Raw genomic sequence first — 16,193 nt, 5'->3', positions numbered from 1 at the left:
CCGCCACTCACAGCAGACGGGGGTGGGGGGGGGGTTTGTTGTTCCGTTCCGTGTTATTCTACATCGTTTCTGTACCGAGTACTTGTACGGAGACGATGGAGGTATGGGGAAGGAGAGAGGTAGGTATGTATGATGTATGATTGACTGTGTACGGAGGAGTAGAGTAGAGTATGTACAGAGTACTAAGATCTGATTCTATCTAGAGGAGTTATGAGAGTAAATGACTCAGTACTGACACCGTAAGTGATCACTGCTCGAAAAGTAAGACATGACTTTTCTCTTTGTATGATGATCAGCATGGGCCATATGACTTGTCCCGTCTCGTTTTCGTTCAGGGTCCAGTTGAGGATACAGACAAGTAGTTATAGAGATGAGGATCAGATAATATTGAACAAGAACCATGGATTACTGTACTTGTACCCCGTAGATTATAGGAGATACTTAAGGAGACTAAGTAACCGTTGATGTTCATTATTCCGACAACGCGTCCTTAATAAGAACCGGCGGTGATTCGTCAGCTTAGTTCCGTGGTTACGATGGGGTTCATAAGGCTACGGATTCAACCGCTTTACTCTGTACAGTTAGAAGAGGGAGTGTAGCAATAGTGTTCATAAGAGTGACCCTTGCGGTTGTCAGAGGATGACATGTCGTTGATCGCGCCGCGTAATAGTGCACTGTTAAGGGTCTGTCTGTGTGCCTAGTGCAGGACGGAGATTCTGCAATACATCTGGCAAGCTAGTGGATGTTGAGAGCTTGCGTACCCTAGAGTCCGATCAGTGCGGGTGGTCTGCCGCGTGGTGACCGGATCTACGATTCGCGTACAGAGTACGTACAAGTCAGAGTACTCATAGTCCTATGTAGACGGGATAATCATAATACTTTACTCTTGAGAAAAATGAAGTTGTACGGAGTACAGGTACTGATAAGTATATACAGAGAAAGAGAGAGAACTGTACTTGTATTGTATGTACACGACGATCTCTTGGCACAGCTGTTTCGGGAGCGGCACAACACGCGGCTTGCGGCGCGCTGATTGGGGCAGGGCTGGGCGGCTGACGACGCTTTTTCACTGCTGGCGTGGATGAAGGAGTTTTCTCTATGGGACTCTCTATGGGTGACTGTACGGAGGAATCTCTCTGTATTTGTTCTTTATTCTATCTATTCGACTTCATTCTCTGTACTCTGTAGCATTCTACTGAGTTGAGTGTCTAGTATCTTACGATACTCTCATCAGTAACCACAGGTTGTACTTACAGTGGCAAGGCTGTGCGCGACCGACTGCCAACACTAGCCTACCACCTAATCCTGCGCTAAACCCAAATCTGCTCTCGCTCTCCCTCATTCCTCTTTCACCCTCTTTACTCTTCTCTCTCCTTCAACCTCCCATCTATCACCATCCATCCTACATCGTCTTCGATCTTCTAATTATCGTCGTTTTGTGTGGACTGGCAAGAGAAGGATATCATCCATCTCGATTGAATTCTCCAGGAAACCACTCGAAAACGATCCCTCGATCCTCGATAATTCGATTCATCCATCGTTCCATCCATCCACCATCCTGGAGTACTAAGCTATCCAAGCCAGCTGCCGTCGGTGCGACCTTCTCCCCCACCCTTTCACCACCACCACCATGGCAGACGGCTTCCATCCTCACGGCCACCCGATGCCGTCCAACAATAACATCGATGCTGGCGAACTCACTCACCAATTCGAACAACTTATGCGCAACAAGCGATTCAACCGACTTCAAGAACAGTCGCAGCAATCTCGTTCTCACCCTCCTTCGCCAGCTTTGTCTGCTTCTCCTGCTGCTTATCCTCCTCCACCCCCTTCACGGGCGCCACCACCGCCGCCCCCGATCGCTCATCACCAGTACCCTGCCTCTCCTCAACCGCAACAACAACAACAATCTCACAGAGCATCGCCCTCTCCAGCAATCAGAGGTCTTCCGGTCGTTCCTGCGCCGCCGCAAGATCCGTCTTCGCTGAAGTTCCGAAACCTACTCCATGTCCTGTCTGTTACGCCGACCAAATACGAAAACCCTGGCCTCCTGGATGAGGCCCTGGCCTTGATTCCGCTCGACAGGTTATACTCGGAGGCAGAAGAGGAAAGCCAGATCATGCAGGCTCAAGCCGCCAGTGTAGGGGGAAAGCCTGAATGGGGTTACCAAGATTGCGTCATCAGATCCCTCCTAAGGTATGCTCCCTTTTGTTTCGGTCTCTGTACTCAGACTAACAACGTCACAGATGGTTCAAGCGATCGTTCTTCCAATTCGTCAACAACCCTCCTTGCCCGCGATGCTTTATGCCTACGATCGCTGGAGGCATGACTCCCCCTTCTCCCGATGAGACCGCCCGTGGCGCCACCCGAGTCGAACTCTACCGATGCTCTGAAAACACCTGCGGCGCCTTTGAACGATTCCCTCGCTACTCGGACGTCTGGCAACTCCTGCAGACGCGTCGTGGTCGTGTTGGTGAATGGGCCAACTGCTTCAGCATGTTCTGTCGGGCGATCGGTGGTCGTGTTCGTTGGGTCTGGAACTCGGAGGACTACGTCTGGACAGAGGTCTATTCGGAGCACCAGAGACGATGGATTCACGTCGACGCATGCGAAGAGGCATGGGATCAACCACGTCTCTACACTGAGGGTAAGCTTGGTCCATGCACTACATTAAGAACAGCCGCTAACTTGCATAGGATGGGGTCGCAAGATCGCTTACTGCGTCGCCTTCTCGATCGAGGGCGCGACCGATGTCACCCGACGATATGTTCGAAGCCCAAGCAAGCACGGTTCTCCCCGCAACCGCGCTCCCGAAGAGGTCCTCCTATGGGTGATCCACGAGATCCGGAATAAGCGTCGAGGGGAACTGGGCAAGACCGACCAGAAGCGATTGGTCAAGGAAGATGAACGGGAAGAGCGCGAACTCCGCGCCTACATGGCCTCTGGCCTTGCTGCTGAAATCAACAACCTCTTTCCTCTCAACCAGGTCCCCGACGAACAGAAGGTCCGTTCATCTCACCAAGAGGCCGCTGCGGAGTGGCAGACAGGAGGGCGGTAAACTCGACGCACCGGTTTTATTTCCCCTCTTATCTACTCGTCTTAGAGTGCCAGGATTCGCCGGTCGCATTACTCTATCGCCGACCAAATCGCACCTGGACACTCGACACACCCCGACCGATACGAAGGCATTCGGCTAACCATGTCTGACCATGCTTCACTTGGACGATGAAACTCCCTGTCTTCAAGTTCGCGCTGCTCTACGAGTCAGGGCGTTGGTCTATGGACTCACCAGCACGAATCATCGATCGGTACTCCGATTTAGGATTGGAGCACAATGCTCCTTACTTTTTTCGTCGAAGGGCCACAGGCCCGGGATCGTTCGAGATGAGACACAGTGTGCACTGTTACTACGATTTTATCATTTGACATCCACGGCTGACTGCCGACTTTCTTTTATTCCTGTCACATTATACCATCGTTGGAAATTTCCTTTTTTTTTTTTTTTTTTTTTTTTTTTTTTTTTTTTTTTTTTTTTTTTTTTTCCAAGTTGACAGCCTTCTTTTATCTCCTTTTCTTTTCCTTGTGTATGACCAGGCGTCAAGCGATTTACTATAAATTTTAATTGGATATGGGTCAAGGGACCATGGGTCGGAGGCGTGATTGAAGATCTAATTTCTTTCTTTACTACTACTACTACTACTATGATGATGACGGGAGGACTCGTGAAACAAAATCTGCATTTCTTTCATATCGGCGGCATAGCATAGCAAATCCAACTGCCTCTTTTGACAACAATCATCAACGTCCCGTCTTGGTACCACTGCATGTTTCAGAATAGTCCTGCACTACGCCGTACATGGTAATTGTGTCGTTCCCCGACCAGACCCTGAGCTGAGACTAGCGTATTGTGTTTAATTACGATGGGCGCTCCCCGCGGGGCGGAGGGGGTTATTTTGGGAGCGTTCTTTTGCTGGTTTTGGTTAGTGCGTTGCCAGCATAAACATTAGCCGTTTTATGCTGCATAAGGATAGTCTAGCATAAAGACTCCGGAGTATGTACAGTAGTAGGGATATAGAAAAAAAGATAGAGAATTAAACCCTAAAAACACACCCCAACCCCCTCCCCCTAACCTCAGCATCCAACCTCCCCACCTCATTCACGTAATATGGTTGTTTGGGTAGTACCACCTCCCAACACCCTCCTCCCCCAGAATCCCCATCCCCATCTTCCTCTCCTATCCCCCTCCTCCTCGTACCCCGGTTACAGATAGTAACATCCCGCAACGGCTCCAAAAACACCAGTATCCGCGATACACTCTCCGCAAACCACCCCCCATTAAGCACCAACGTGAATTTTTCAAGATGTGTGAGTGAACATACAGCGGCGCAGGTGTGTAGCCATTGCGCACGGCCGGAGGTGAAGTATATTTGCTTCACGGGGTCTTTGCTGGGGAGCCAGTGGCCGGGGAAGGCGTAGTGGAGGGTCAATGACCGAAGGTTTGTTGTCCATGGGGATGAGGGAGGTAGTGTGGACTTAGGTGAAGGGGGTGTGTGTGAAGAGAGGAGGTAGGGAAGGGACCAAGTCGAGGGGATTGTGAAGGTATTGTTTGTGTAGAGGATGTGTCCTGCTTCTGTGTATCTGTATGCGCATTAGTATGTATCCATAGATCAGTGAATATGGGAGGCGGCGTACATCTGCCTACAAACAAGCATAACCCCTAACAACCCCCTCGACGTCGTATCCGTCCCTCGTTTCGCACACGCCCGTCGCGATGGTAACCCCGTCTGACAAACATCACACATCCTCCCCTTCCTCCCCTTGTCCTTATCCTTATTCCCATTCCCGTCCGAATCAGGACAAACAACATATCCCATCCGCCGATTCGCCCATTGAACAATATGTATGCATTTCCCGCCGAGGACGTACTTCCATATCAATAGGCGGAGTTCGGGGGAGAGTTTTGCGAGGAGCGAGGAGTGCGGTTGGAAGGGGTAGTAGCTTGTTTGGTCTAGGGAGTTGTTTTGGATGTGTTGAATGTGTTGGATCTCGTGGTTGTGGCGAGGGTGTGGTTGGGGTTGGTGTCTGGGGTGATTATCTGGGTCTGTTAGTACACAGTACTTGGGTATAGATTGGATGGAGGGGAGGGGAGGGGCGTACTTAGGTATCGCTGCGCGAGGACATCTTCCCAGGAGAAAACGCCTTGTTTTGATTTTGTCATTTCGCTCGATAATCTCTTCAGTCCTCGTATGCTGTATATGTATATGTATACCCCGGTGTATATACCCCCGGTATGGGTCAGATAAGAATGCGACAACGCACGCGACGCAACGCAGTAAGAATGCAATAAGCAGTATAAATAATCACAGGGAATGCATGTAATGGATCAGAATAATCGCGCACTGCACTTCTATATCCAATTCATATACTTGCAGAAGAGGGGTGTCCTGTCCTGTCCTGTGCCGTCCTGTTCTGGACTCGTGCTTGTGCTTGTGCTTGTACTCCGCAGGTAAGCGCGAATCACCTCATTTCACTTCATTCAAAACAAGAGTAAGAGTAAACTAGTCGAACGCCATCGGCGAGTTTATATATACTAGCTCTACGTACCAGAAGTAAAGTCGGTGGAACTAACAGGGGTTTGGTTCATGGTGCTGGGACTGACTAGATCAAGATAAGATAATAGACTGATTCGGAGACCTCGGGATTAAGCTTAGATTGTGGATCCGGGAACGCCCGTTGGGACGGTGCCGAGTGGTCTTATGGTCTTCGATGTCGGAGTGGATTTGGTTAGGTGATTGGATTTGTAGTGGGATGCCGTAAAAGAAATAGAAGAGAATGCATTGTACTCCATATCGTCTCGTAACAAGTCCGAGGGCAGCTACAGCACGGCAAACGCAGACACATAACTCACGGAACTATCCGACACTTCAACCGCGTCCGAACTACGCTCGTACCTCACAAAATGAAACTTCCCCCGCTCACCCTTCCCATGTGTCAACTTCTCAATCGCAGCCATAACCACTCCAATCGGATGTCGCCCACACACCGTATTCCCCGTCGTCTGAATCGTATCCAGGAACTTCCCTGTAACTCCCGTAGTGATAGCCGCCATGGTCGCCGTGTCGAACGCAGAGATACTCTCGTGAATAGCTGGCTCATGTTTCTGGATCTTGTCTCGCCGCCGTAGCATCTGGCCCGCTGAGACCATCTCTAGATTCTCTTCGATGTGCGCGGGGTCGGCTCCTGGCTGTGGCAGGGCGTTGCTGGAAAGTGGAAGACGGGGTCCTGGCTTCGGTGCCTGTGGCACGTAGTATGTGTACTGGAAGCGAAGACCCCAGTGGCAGAAGTCGGAGCTGATGACGAAGGCGTTCGATGGGTCAGCCAGGTACGGAGCCAGGAGGGTTCCAAAGACGTGTTCCGTCGCGGCGGAAGTGGCTCCAACCATGATCGGGACGAGAGGGGGGTATTGCGAGGTTAAGGTGGTAGGGTACTGGAGCTGGAGGAGACGGTGGATGTAGGGGAGGTGAAGTTCGATGCTGTGCTCGTTTTCGTCGATCGACTGTGTCATGGTTGTGAAGCTGGCGGTTGTGCCGTCGGGCATGGTGGCTTTGGTTGCCAGGAGCTTGGCGATGAGCTCGGCGTCCAGCGGGAGGGGGTCATCGGAGAGAGGGGTGTAGTAGGAGGTTAGCTGCGGAAGAGCCAGAGTCGAGAGGTAATGGTGGTGCGATGGTCCAAGGATGAAGATGCGTTGACTAGCTTATTAGCCAGGTAATTTGAACGATTTCAGGTAACTTACACATTTGACAAGTCCAACGTTTTGTACGCATAAGCAGCACAAGGACCTGAATACGCATAGCCCGCATGTCTAGCAATCAGCATCACAGTCACCCACGGTAGGTGAAAACTCACGGAGCAATAACAACACGAGCACCAGGCACAGGCAAACGCCCTATACCCTGGATCTCATCAGGAACCTGACTCAGCCATTGGTCCAACTGACGAGTTAGATGACGTTGGTTGTCCGAGTACCATGAGCCGGCGTGAGAAGCTTCCCTGGGCGCCATTTTGAGGTATCGTATGGAGTGGTGATGGACAGGACGGTTGAAGTGGATGGTTGAGAGTGCTGTCAAGAGCGGGGAGAGCGGGGTTTCGTCATAGTGGAGTTGCCGGGATGCCGAAGCCAGTTCGGCATCCCGATCGAGCTAGTGAATTAGAATAGAATTAGAGTATGGGTCTAGAATTGCATACTTTGATGGAGTGGATGTTTAGCTTGGTTTCTGGATTTGTCTCGATTTTATGGGTGCACCGGAGAGTATGCATTAATGGAGTACTCCAGCCGCTCATTGATTGAACCTAGACTTCCTACTAATGGCACAATATCAAGATGGAAGTGGGATCTCCAATATCTCCAGATCAATAGACTTGCAAAAGGTAACAGCGCATTTCATACTCCGTGCTCTTCATACTTCGTACAGAGCACGGAGTACATACAGGTACATATCTATGCTCTATTCCAAAGCGTCGCGTGACCGCGTCGCGACGTGAAATCGAGCACATCTCGCAAGCTCTAGCTTAGTTTCATTGAGAGGAATAAAGCATCATCTATATACTTAATTTGTACTATTGCTCCTCTGCTAATCTGTGCTATATCCACCTTAGTTGACGGTGAACTCCCCCGTCCAGATTCCAATGAAACCAATACGGGTTAGCGCATACCCGTGACGTGACGCGATCCGCCTTGTTAGACGCGACCAACCACCACCACTTTTGCCAGCCTGCTCCATCTCTGTTCGAGTCTTAATTTATATTGCTAGCGAGCGTTGCATTTTTGAATATACCACATATCACCCGTACATATATCGAAATCCTCCATTGAGACGAATTGAGACGACGCGATTGTCCACCGCACTCCACCGGACCACTGATTGCCCCTTACCAACGATTGCCCTCAAACGATTACCCACAAGACGATTAAAATGCTTCGAACCATGTCCCTCAAGCGCAAAGCGTCATTTTCCACATTCCCTACTCCTGATATGACGCCGGTCGTCGAAGGACCATCGGTGACAATGGACGACGCACCGCATATGAACAGCCGGACACGGAAGCGCTTTAGGGATGACCGTCCAGAAGAGAAGACAGTATATGGTGAGCCCACTGACAGGAACACTCGGCGATTTCCACGACCGAAAAGCTAACGTGGATAGAAAACACCCTCCGATGGCTCTACTCAGCCCAGCAGCGACAAGAGTCCGCCACTATAAATACCAACACAGAAGACGAGAACGAGAATTTGGATTCAGAGTCGCTACCTAAACCGGAAATTATTGATCCTCGGCAACAGACACTACACAGGTTCTTTAAATCCACACCATCATCTGCCCTCTCGTCGCACACGACCGGACAATCGGCTGGTCCAATACAGACGAACAATGGATTCGTACAACCATACTCTGTGAATTCGCCGGGTGTGTCAATGGGTAGCGATGATAATCGCAGCCCAAGTTCGAGGCTTATGGGGGCCGATATGGATATGGATGTGGATATGGATTCTGGGAGTGATCAGTCTCATGAATCCAAGGGGGGTGTTGGAGGATTTAGATGGATGTAACGGCTCTTAAAATGCCGTTATAAGTACTGTTCTTTTTTCGCGGTCACGATTAACCTGTATGATTTTGGGCACGGTGTTTGGGAGTAAATACGGATGATATAGTGGCCCAAGGGCCACGTTGTATTTCACTTATATAAATATGATGGAATTTTTGGAAATTCTGATAAATCCATACTATATACTTTCTTTTCGTTCCTTTTTGATGTCACTCAATGGATAGCAAACATGGTTGCCGCCTTGTAGCCTCAGGTATCACTCACGGATGTCATTAACTAGCTCAACTTCGCTCCGAACCACCAACACCACAGTTCATATAAACCCGCATACAACGTCCAGCCAAGGAGGAGCGGTGAAACAATACATTCTCCAGTTCAGCAATTGATCACACTTCCTCTCGAGATATCGCAATCACCGCTTCGGTTTATCACCGCACCGCCGCCCCACGAGACCCCTCTATCGAACACTACCAACCACCTACCTGCGTTGTTTGGACCTGAGCGTTGGATTGAGCGTTGCATCCGAAAAGACGAAACGAAAATAGATTTCACTGGCAGACACAATGGATACACAGCAAGCCGTTCAATATCTGGACTCGTTAATCGGTCAGACGTTGCGAGTGCATACGACGGATACGCGCCTATTCGTGGGCACGTTCAAGTGCACAGATGCGGTACGTATATACCGTCCTATAGCCGACTACAATAATATATGAAGAAAAAGCAAAACGAAAAGGAATGCGCTGACTGTGATGTCTCGAATCTAGGCCCGCAATGTCATCCTCGCGACCACTTACGAATACCGCTACCCCTCCCCCTCCGCCGTTCAAGAGGTCGCTTCCGGCGTGAATGACCCAGAAAACAGAAACAGTAGGACAGACGATTTGCAGAACGTTAAAGCAAATATGACCAGTCGACTGATCGGACTGGTGGTGATTCCCGGGCAGCATATCACGCGGATCGAACTGGAGGAGACACCCGAGCAGGTCAAAGTACGAGAGGTGTTACAGAAGTCATAGTTGGTAGATGGTTTGGATGTCGTCCGTGGGGATGGTTACGAATGATGATTTTTGGTTTCTTTTTTTCTTCCTTTTCTCTCGTTCCGACTGGTTGCGCATCAGAGCGAAATCTTTCTGACTTCTACTTGGTCTATTGCCCACGATTTTGGCGGCGTTTATCGCGTGGGCAGATAATGCGTGATGGATGGGGAGAACAACATGGATTGTGCATATCACACAGAAGAGCGCAGTGCACGATTTGCCCCTCATGTTGGGATCGGGATGAGTCTTACATATCGCCAAGATGCGGACAAGAAAAGCATGGCTACGAGTGGCTAGGAGAAAAACCCGTTGGCGATGTGATGCACCGTCGGAGGGATGGGAGGTTTACATGGACGGGTGATGTTCCTGCAGGGCTGCGCTCTGGGTCACGGCCCTACCGGATGCGTAATGCCAATGCCCGACGGTCAGAGTCTGGACAATGTTCTGTGTGGTGGATGATGGCGGGCTTGATCATTCTGTCGCGTTTCTCGCTTTTTTTGCGTTTCTGCTCTGTCGGGTCTGGCCCCGCCTTTGACTCTTGTTTCCCCCCTGGTTCCCTGTTCTGCCAATGGTTGGTGGCGTTGGGGATGAGCTCAGGAACGGCCATTATACTCGATACAGCACCGTGTTGACCAGATCGGGCACCGTCGGAGAAACAAAAGGACATAAGCTGACCGCCAACTGCATTCGATACCATTCGAACCGGGGGAAGGGGGAGGGGGAGAATGGGGCTGCACGAGTATCTCTACCAACGAGAAGAGTAGATGCCGAGGCCCTGTCCTATGATGTCTTCAGCCAAGAGAGCCGTGCGGAGGGGCAGACAGCTCTGGATGCTGTATGTATTGTGGGGAGAAAGTGATCGTGCATTGATGCCAGTATTAACATGTACATTATCATTGTCTAGACTATTCATTATTCACTTGTAGAGGTGTATATATAGACATAAATAAGGTCTAGATATCATCCATTTAGGCACCAGTCGACATCATCGACACTTGCCTCTCGGGCCGACGGTTTCTCCGCCTTGTCCCGACCGAGACCAAAAACGCCCGCCCGGCCAGAAGCACCGCTGTTTATCCCGGAGACCACCACGAAGTCCTCGATTAGACAGACCTCTCTCAACTTCATCTCAGCTTCATTTTGTCCATTTCTCATCTTCAGTGCATTCTTGTGCAGCTGTTGCTCTCCCATCAGGTATGCTCTCTGCTTTTCCTCTTCTCCGCCCCTTTGCCAGCTCTGAAAAGACAGCAACCCCATAATGACGCATTGCCCACCACCGTCTGTCATTTCTCTCCTCCAACCCACTCATTCCTTTTTGCCCCCTCCTACTCCTCCTCACCTCCACATTCCCATTGCTGCTCTTTTTCCGTCTGGGGCTCCAGCTTTTGATCTTTTGACATCTCCGCGTCGCCTACCCAAAGCACATCAACTGACCGTTTCCGTATAGTACATACCAAAGCAGGTTGCGGTCGTTTCTTTTGACGAATCGGATCCTTTCCCTCTTCCTCCAGCTTCTCCTAGCTCCTCTTCTTCGTCCTCCCGTCGGTGACTCGGATAAAAGTAGCTTCTTCTGCTGCTGCTGTTGCTGCTACTATCGGTGCTGCTGCGTCTAGTTTGCTCTGCTGGTCGTGGTGCATTGTGGTCTGCTCTGCTGTGCTGTTGCTGTGCTGTGATGCCACTCGGTTGTCCATCGTAGCTTCACATTCGCTCCTTTTCACCGTCCTGCTCTGCTGTTCTAGTCCCAACCCCGGGAGAGCTCGTCTTCGTTCCAGACCGTCTCGTCATAAAGCCCCATTGTTTGGATCCGATCGGGTGTTCTTGCTCTCTTCACACACGGGCCTTCCAAGTTAGCACGGGCCTTTGATAAATTCTGAAAAAAGGAAAATTTTCATTCAGCATTGGCTGGCGTTTGTTGCCTGCTTGGCGTTCTTTTCGAATTTTCTTTTTATTTTTCTCTGCCCAACGGCGGGACACCACCTCCTTTTTTAGCTCTGCTCGCGGAAGCTTCGGGTGAAACGGTGGTGACCAAGACACCTTTTCAGCATTCCAACGCCAATTGCAGAGCTCTGTGCGCCCGCTGTCTTTTCCTAACGCTTGTTTTTAATCTGCCATCCCTAATCCTTCTTTTCCACCTCCCGCACTTGGCAGATATCCCACCTTGCAGTCATGGGTCAATCACATTCCAAAGGCGGCTCTAGCTCCGGCGACCCTTTGCAGTCGTACCCTTCCTTCACTCGTTCGGACACCCAAGAGTCTCGTCGCTCCCTTCGCGGCTCGATCCGATCCAAGATCAGGAGCAGCGACAGTCCCCGCGCGTCTCTCACGGGGCTGTCTCGGACGGATAGTCAGACGGACAAATCGGATACAGGGTCTATAAAGTCGGCAAAGTCAGCCAAGTCGACTGGAAGTCGACGCGATTCCAACCCCCAGAGCCCGGGGTCGGAGGATGCTGGTGCCCAGTCTGATGTCCCCGACCCTCCACCGTCACCTTCGATGTCCAACAGCCTGAAAAAGGGCCACAAGGATGTGAGCGAGATGCAGGCGAGTGGGGAGGTCGATCATGTTTCGGATGTACCCCCGACCGGCAGCGTCCCGGAGAAGGAGAAACCCAAGGTCGTCGAATCGATCCTTATCAAGCGGGATAATCAGCTCAACCCCATTTTGGATTTCATCATGAACCCCCCCTTGGAGACCAGTGGGTCGCCTGGAATGGGGATGGGGGCTCTGAAGTCCATTGATCTGGACGACATGATCTCGCGCCTGCTGGATGCTGGCTACTCGACCAAGGTCACCAAGACTGTCTGCCTGAAAAACGCAGAGATTACCGCGATTTGCGGAGCGGCTCGAGAGCTCTTCCTTTCGCAGCCGGCACTGCTGGAGCTGTCGGCTCCGGTTAAGATCGTTGGTGATGTACACGGTCAATATACCGATCTCATTCGACTATTCGAGATGTGTGGCTTCCCTCCGAACTCGAACTATCTCTTCCTAGGTGACTATGTCGACCGTGGGAAGCAGAGCTTGGAAACCATCTTGCTGCTTCTGTGCTATAAGCTCAAGTACCCCGAGAACTTCTTCCTCTTGCGAGGCAACCACGAATGCGCCAACGTCACCCGTGTGTACGGGTTCTATGATGAGTGTAAGCGCCGTTGCAACATCAAGGTCTGGAAGACCTTCATTGACACCTTCAACTGTCTCCCCATCGCTTCCATCGTTGCTGGGAAGATCTTCTGTGTCCACGGCGGTCTGTCCCCTAGTCTGTCGCACATGGACGATATCCGAGGCATCGCTCGTCCCACTGATGTGCCGGATTATGGATTGCTCAATGACCTTCTCTGGAGTGATCCGGCGGATATGGAGGAAGATTGGGAACCCAACGAGCGTGGTGTTAGCTATTGTTTCGGCAAGCAGGTTATCATGAATTTCTTGCAGCGTCACGATTTCGATTTGGTTTGCCGTGCTCACATGGTTGTCGAGGACGGTTATGAATTCTATCAGGATCGGGTTCTGGTCACAGTTTTCTCTGCTCCTAACGTATGTATTCTACTTCGTACCTGTGTCTGAAGGAGACTAACGATCACAGTACTGCGGTGAATTCGATAACTGGGGTGCGATCATGTCGGTTTCCGGTGAGCTGCTCTGTAGCTTCGAACTCTTGAAACCCTTGGATTCGGCCGCCTTGAAGAATCATATCAAGAAGGGCCGGAACAAGCGGAACAGTATCTTGAGTAGTCCTGTAAGTAGTCCCTTGCTTATCTACTCCCCTTTCTTTTCTCGCCAAGGTTTAGAATTGGGATTCTACCCTTGTGCAACCGTGCCGAGACTCTTGTCCTTTATCGCTTTTATGATTTCATTTGCTAACAAACTTGCAGCCTGCGCCTGTATCAGCCCAAAGTTACTAAAACGGTATTGTTGTTTATACTGCCAAGACCTCGGCATCCACATGATGTCACCGTCAAAAGTGATTATTGGTCATAAAATGGCCTGAAATGGTCCATCTCCCGTGCAGTCCCCCTCCAGTCGGGACCCAGCATTTTGAGAGCGTTGGTACTACTCCAGCGCCGAAATTTTCCGTCAGTGTGAATCACTTGTCGGGTGGGCGTTAGGGCCAGTCTAACGTCCTATTGCATTCAACGTTCAATTCAGTCAGGCGCCGTCTGCCGGTGGTTTCGGGACTTCGAGTCCGTTTCTCTATTGGAGATAGCAGCCATACTGGTTCGACAGACTCGGAGAAACCACGCCTCCTTGTACAGTTTCCTTCATATCAGTGCGTATTTAGCGACTTGCGGATCCTACGATGAAAACAATAATGACTTCATGTACTTCTATCTTTTTTCATGTTACGTTCCGCGGGTTTACCGCTGCTCTGGTTGATAATACGTCTGCCGGTTTCTGACGGCCAAGCAGCAGATTGGACTGTTGTAATGCCATTTCTTTTCTCGTATCTGTTTCTTTATTAATTAGGTTAGGTTTTAGTTAATTTGGCGTTGGCATTGACTCATGGATTTTATTTTAAAAGTATCGTAACATAATTTCCATCTTATTATAGAAGTAATCATCTGCGCACGAATATCATCCTCAATCCCGGTGTACTCTTGGGTGACGCCGAATTACTCGAAGTGGTATAGTGTGTCTGTTTAGGTTTAGCGTCACATTGCCGCTTGGCATCGCTGTGCGTGCTCTATAAAGTCGCCTGCTTCAACTTTAACCAAATTTTTGCTGTTTTTCCTTTCACCTTTCGCCCCTGCCGCCTATGATTTTGGTGAGGCATTTTTGCTATTGATCCTCTGCCTAGGCCCACTCATTGCGCCACCCCATTTTCGCTGAATGCAGTCATAATCACCTTGAAGCTGCAGTCTCTTCACACCAGTATGGTCCCCCCCCTACTCATGTTGAAAAGGTCCGCTAATATAAATGATGCTTGAGATACAATGTTGCCTTGCAAATTGAATAGTTCACCATAATTTTCATCACGTCATCCTCAAACCCTTCATCTCCTACTGGCTGAGCGTCCCAGGAATAACTATCCGGCTTCTCCTGGCCTGTGCTGGATAGGCAACAGGGAGTCGGTTGGACAGGACTAGTTGAAAATGGTAGTCTGTCACTAACTTTACCTCTTGACTGGTGCTCATCGAATGCTGAATATCTAGAGCAGTTTGGCAGGAACAGTGGCTGAGCTTCTCCATACCTGCATTGGACATGGGTGGGGAATGGGCGGCTCATCAATTTGATATCATATACAACCTTGGATGAACTGGCAAAGATCGGCTGGAAAGATGAGACACCAGTGGTTTCGGAAGAAATTTATTATCTTTGGACGGAGAAATGAATCCAACTGGATGAAAGTCTGGCACTCCAAGGATCTACCCGTCAAGCCACCTCTACTCTGGACTCAGCAATCAACATAAACGGTCTGGAACCAACCCACTGTCATCAGGATTATCCAGAGAATTGGCATGATTATTGAACCGGATTTCACCACTGAGTTGGAATTCATGCCGGGCATTGGGTATCACATATTTCTGTGGTCACATTGTGCGCATATCTTCCACAGCAAATCATTCATAGCTCACTAGGTGTGACGGTCCAACGCCGCCGTCCGAACAAGCAGACCGGGGAAGTATTAGCACGGCTGCACAGGCCATAGATAAAACCCCTTTTCCTCTTGTGGACAGATTCCTCTTTTTTCTCTCCAGATTCAATATTCTCGTCGATGGCTACACTAGTTTAGATAGGAATATCATTTCATTAGTATCTACTAGTCCGAGCCCGTGACAATTGTTTTTCTTAAAGCTGTGGCCTGCCGCAAGGGCCGAAATTACCGCCAGGTTCAGTCTGCCATAGGACCATAAATCCCAGAAGACAACCGTCATTCTACCTAAGAACTGTGACTTGCCGCATGGCCCAGCTTGCCGCAGGATCAGGAACTTCTTAGGATAGCAATCATTCTCCCAAACCATGGCCTGTCTCAGGGACAATGTTACCGCCCGGGAACAGTTTGCTGCAGGGCCGAGACCACAGCAAGACTCAGTCTGCCACGGGATCAGCAACTCCGTAGGATCGCGATATGCTTCCAAGAATCATGGCGTGCTGCGGGACCAGTTGCCGCAATGGCCAATGCCATGAAAAAGTACATTCAACTTCTGGACCATTCCCCTCTGGGGCTCCGAGCAGATTTCTGGGACCCACGGCGTACCCGAGACATTGGTTCAGCAAACTGTTGGACTGTCCTAGCCGCTGTTGCTTCTGAGTATGATTATGCAATGGCTGTAGATGTTGGACTTCAATTAACTAGAGCTTCTTCCTTCTCCTTAATAATAGGTAATGGGTGAGGCTCATAGGCGTGGAAATCGCTTGGCATTACCTGTGTAATATTTGTATAATAAGATTCAACTAAATCACGCCTTTCTACGACAAAAGGGACTGGAGTATACAGCGAAAGGATATATAAGGTCACTCGTTCATGTACTTAGCTTAGTTCTTCACGATCAATCTCGTTAATCAAGCATTAATCACCTTTCTAGTTTCTGCCTCGTCCGCACTAAGTCACTA

The 16,193-nt window shown here is 50.0% G+C and overlaps 7 protein-coding genes across 7 annotated transcripts; 4 read left to right on the top strand and 3 right to left on the bottom strand.

Annotated features, from left to right (window-relative positions):
* Positions 1 to 1,147: 1,147 nt before the first annotated feature.
* png1 (peptide-N4-(N-acetyl-beta-glucosaminyl)asparagine amidase) lies at positions 1,148 to 3,537 on the top strand. The gene is made up of 3 exons (XM_022542758.1): positions 1,148 to 2,196; positions 2,247 to 2,647; positions 2,697 to 3,537. Exons 1-3 carry the CDS (start codon positions 1,631 to 1,633, stop codon positions 3,056 to 3,058), a joined length of 1,329 nt encoding a protein of 442 aa, XP_022400518.1. The 5' UTR covers positions 1,148 to 1,630; the 3' UTR covers positions 3,059 to 3,537.
* Positions 3,538 to 3,596: 59 nt separating this feature from the next.
* On the bottom strand, positions 3,597 to 5,312 carry ASPGLDRAFT_47506 (uncharacterized protein). The gene is made up of 3 exons (XM_022546690.1): positions 5,158 to 5,312; positions 4,693 to 5,095; positions 3,597 to 4,638 (listed from the first exon to the last, which is right to left on the bottom strand). Exons 1-3 carry the CDS (start codon positions 5,216 to 5,218, stop codon positions 4,092 to 4,094), a joined length of 1,011 nt encoding a protein of 336 aa, XP_022400517.1. The 5' UTR covers positions 5,219 to 5,312; the 3' UTR covers positions 3,597 to 4,091.
* A 563-nt stretch (positions 5,313 to 5,875) lies between these two features.
* Positions 5,876 to 7,061, bottom strand: ASPGLDRAFT_66767 (protein MEMO1; the record flags this gene model as incomplete). The annotated part of the gene is made up of 3 exons (XM_022549058.1): positions 5,876 to 6,749; positions 6,794 to 6,862; positions 6,907 to 7,061. The coding sequence occupies 3 exons, from the start codon at positions 7,059 to 7,061 to the stop codon at positions 5,876 to 5,878; spliced, it is 1,098 nt and encodes a 365-aa protein (XP_022400516.1).
* A 662-nt stretch (positions 7,062 to 7,723) lies between these two features.
* On the top strand, positions 7,724 to 8,766 carry ASPGLDRAFT_47501 (uncharacterized protein). Its single transcript, XM_022546689.1, has 2 exons — positions 7,724 to 8,145; positions 8,205 to 8,766. Exons 1-2 carry the CDS (start codon positions 7,986 to 7,988, stop codon positions 8,606 to 8,608), a joined length of 564 nt encoding a protein of 187 aa, XP_022400515.1. The 5' UTR covers positions 7,724 to 7,985; the 3' UTR covers positions 8,609 to 8,766.
* Positions 8,767 to 9,167: 401 nt separating this feature from the next.
* On the top strand, positions 9,168 to 9,623 carry ASPGLDRAFT_127130 (LSM domain-containing protein; the record flags this gene model as incomplete). Its single annotated transcript, XM_022540704.1, has 2 exons — positions 9,168 to 9,278; positions 9,372 to 9,623. 2 exons carry the CDS (start codon positions 9,168 to 9,170, stop codon positions 9,621 to 9,623), a joined length of 363 nt encoding a protein of 120 aa, XP_022400514.1.
* Positions 9,624 to 10,440: 817 nt separating this feature from the next.
* On the bottom strand, positions 10,441 to 11,573 carry ASPGLDRAFT_345763 (uncharacterized protein). Its single transcript, XM_022544450.1, has 5 exons — positions 11,363 to 11,573; positions 11,237 to 11,306; positions 11,105 to 11,180; positions 11,004 to 11,050; positions 10,441 to 10,943 (listed from the first exon to the last, which is right to left on the bottom strand). The coding sequence occupies exons 2-5, from the start codon at positions 11,279 to 11,281 to the stop codon at positions 10,605 to 10,607; spliced, it is 507 nt and encodes a 168-aa protein (XP_022400513.1). The 5' UTR covers positions 11,282 to 11,306; positions 11,363 to 11,573; the 3' UTR covers positions 10,441 to 10,604.
* On the top strand, positions 11,422 to 13,870 carry phzA (putative serine/threonine protein phosphatase). The gene is made up of 4 exons (XM_022544452.1): positions 11,422 to 11,695; positions 11,752 to 13,175; positions 13,225 to 13,377; positions 13,514 to 13,870. The coding sequence occupies exons 2-4, from the start codon at positions 11,811 to 11,813 to the stop codon at positions 13,541 to 13,543; spliced, it is 1,548 nt and encodes a 515-aa protein (XP_022400512.1). The 5' UTR covers positions 11,422 to 11,695; positions 11,752 to 11,810; the 3' UTR covers positions 13,544 to 13,870.
* The last annotated feature ends 2,323 nt before the right edge of the window (positions 13,871 to 16,193 follow it).

This window comes from Aspergillus glaucus (assembly GCF_001890805.1).
Source record: "Aspergillus glaucus CBS 516.65 unplaced genomic scaffold ASPGLscaffold_11, whole genome shotgun sequence".
Lineage (NCBI taxonomy): Eukaryota > Fungi > Ascomycota > Eurotiomycetes > Eurotiales > Aspergillaceae > Aspergillus > Aspergillus glaucus.
Note: the sequence above shows the minus strand (reverse complement) of the source record. Positions and strands in the feature narration are given on the sequence as shown.

Coding starts and splice junctions, on each gene's coding strand:
- png1 (XM_022542758.1), top strand. CDS start 1,631: ATGGCAGACGGCTTCCATCCTCACGGCCACCCGATGCCGTCCAACAAT. Junction 2,197..2,246: donor GTCATCAGATCCCTCCTAAG/GTATGCTCCCTT, acceptor ACAACGTCACAG/ATGGTTCAAGCGATCGTTCT. Junction 2,648..2,696: donor ACCACGTCTCTACACTGAGG/GTAAGCTTGGTC, acceptor TAACTTGCATAG/GATGGGGTCGCAAGATCGCT.
- ASPGLDRAFT_47506 (XM_022546690.1), bottom strand. CDS start 5,218: ATGACAAAATCAAAACAAGGCGTTTTCTCCTGGGAAGATGTCCTCGCG. Junction 5,096..5,157: donor CCTCGCGCAGCGATACCTAA/GTACGCCCCTCC, acceptor TAACAGACCCAG/ATAATCACCCCAGACACCAA. Junction 4,639..4,692: donor ATGCTTGTTTGTAGGCAGAT/GTACGCCGCCTC, acceptor ATGCGCATACAG/ATACACAGAAGCAGGACACA.
- ASPGLDRAFT_47501 (XM_022546689.1), top strand. CDS start 7,986: ATGTCCCTCAAGCGCAAAGCGTCATTTTCCACATTCCCTACTCCTGAT. Junction 8,146..8,204: donor AGAAGAGAAGACAGTATATG/GTGAGCCCACTG, acceptor TAACGTGGATAG/AAAACACCCTCCGATGGCTC.
- ASPGLDRAFT_345763 (XM_022544450.1), bottom strand. CDS start 11,281: ATGCACCACGACCAGCAGAGCAAACTAGACGCAGCAGCACCGATA. Junction 11,051..11,104: donor AAAAGAAACGACCGCAACCT/GCTTTGGTATGT, acceptor TGGGTAGGCGAC/GCGGAGATGTCAAAAGATCA. Junction 10,944..11,003: donor GAGCCCCAGACGGAAAAAGA/GCAGCAATGGGA, acceptor GAATGAGTGGGT/TGGAGGAGAGAAATGACAGA.
- phzA (XM_022544452.1), top strand. CDS start 11,811: ATGGGTCAATCACATTCCAAAGGCGGCTCTAGCTCCGGCGACCCTTTG. Junction 13,176..13,224: donor CAGTTTTCTCTGCTCCTAAC/GTATGTATTCTA, acceptor TAACGATCACAG/TACTGCGGTGAATTCGATAA. Junction 13,378..13,513: donor ACAGTATCTTGAGTAGTCCT/GTAAGTAGTCCC, acceptor ACAAACTTGCAG/CCTGCGCCTGTATCAGCCCA.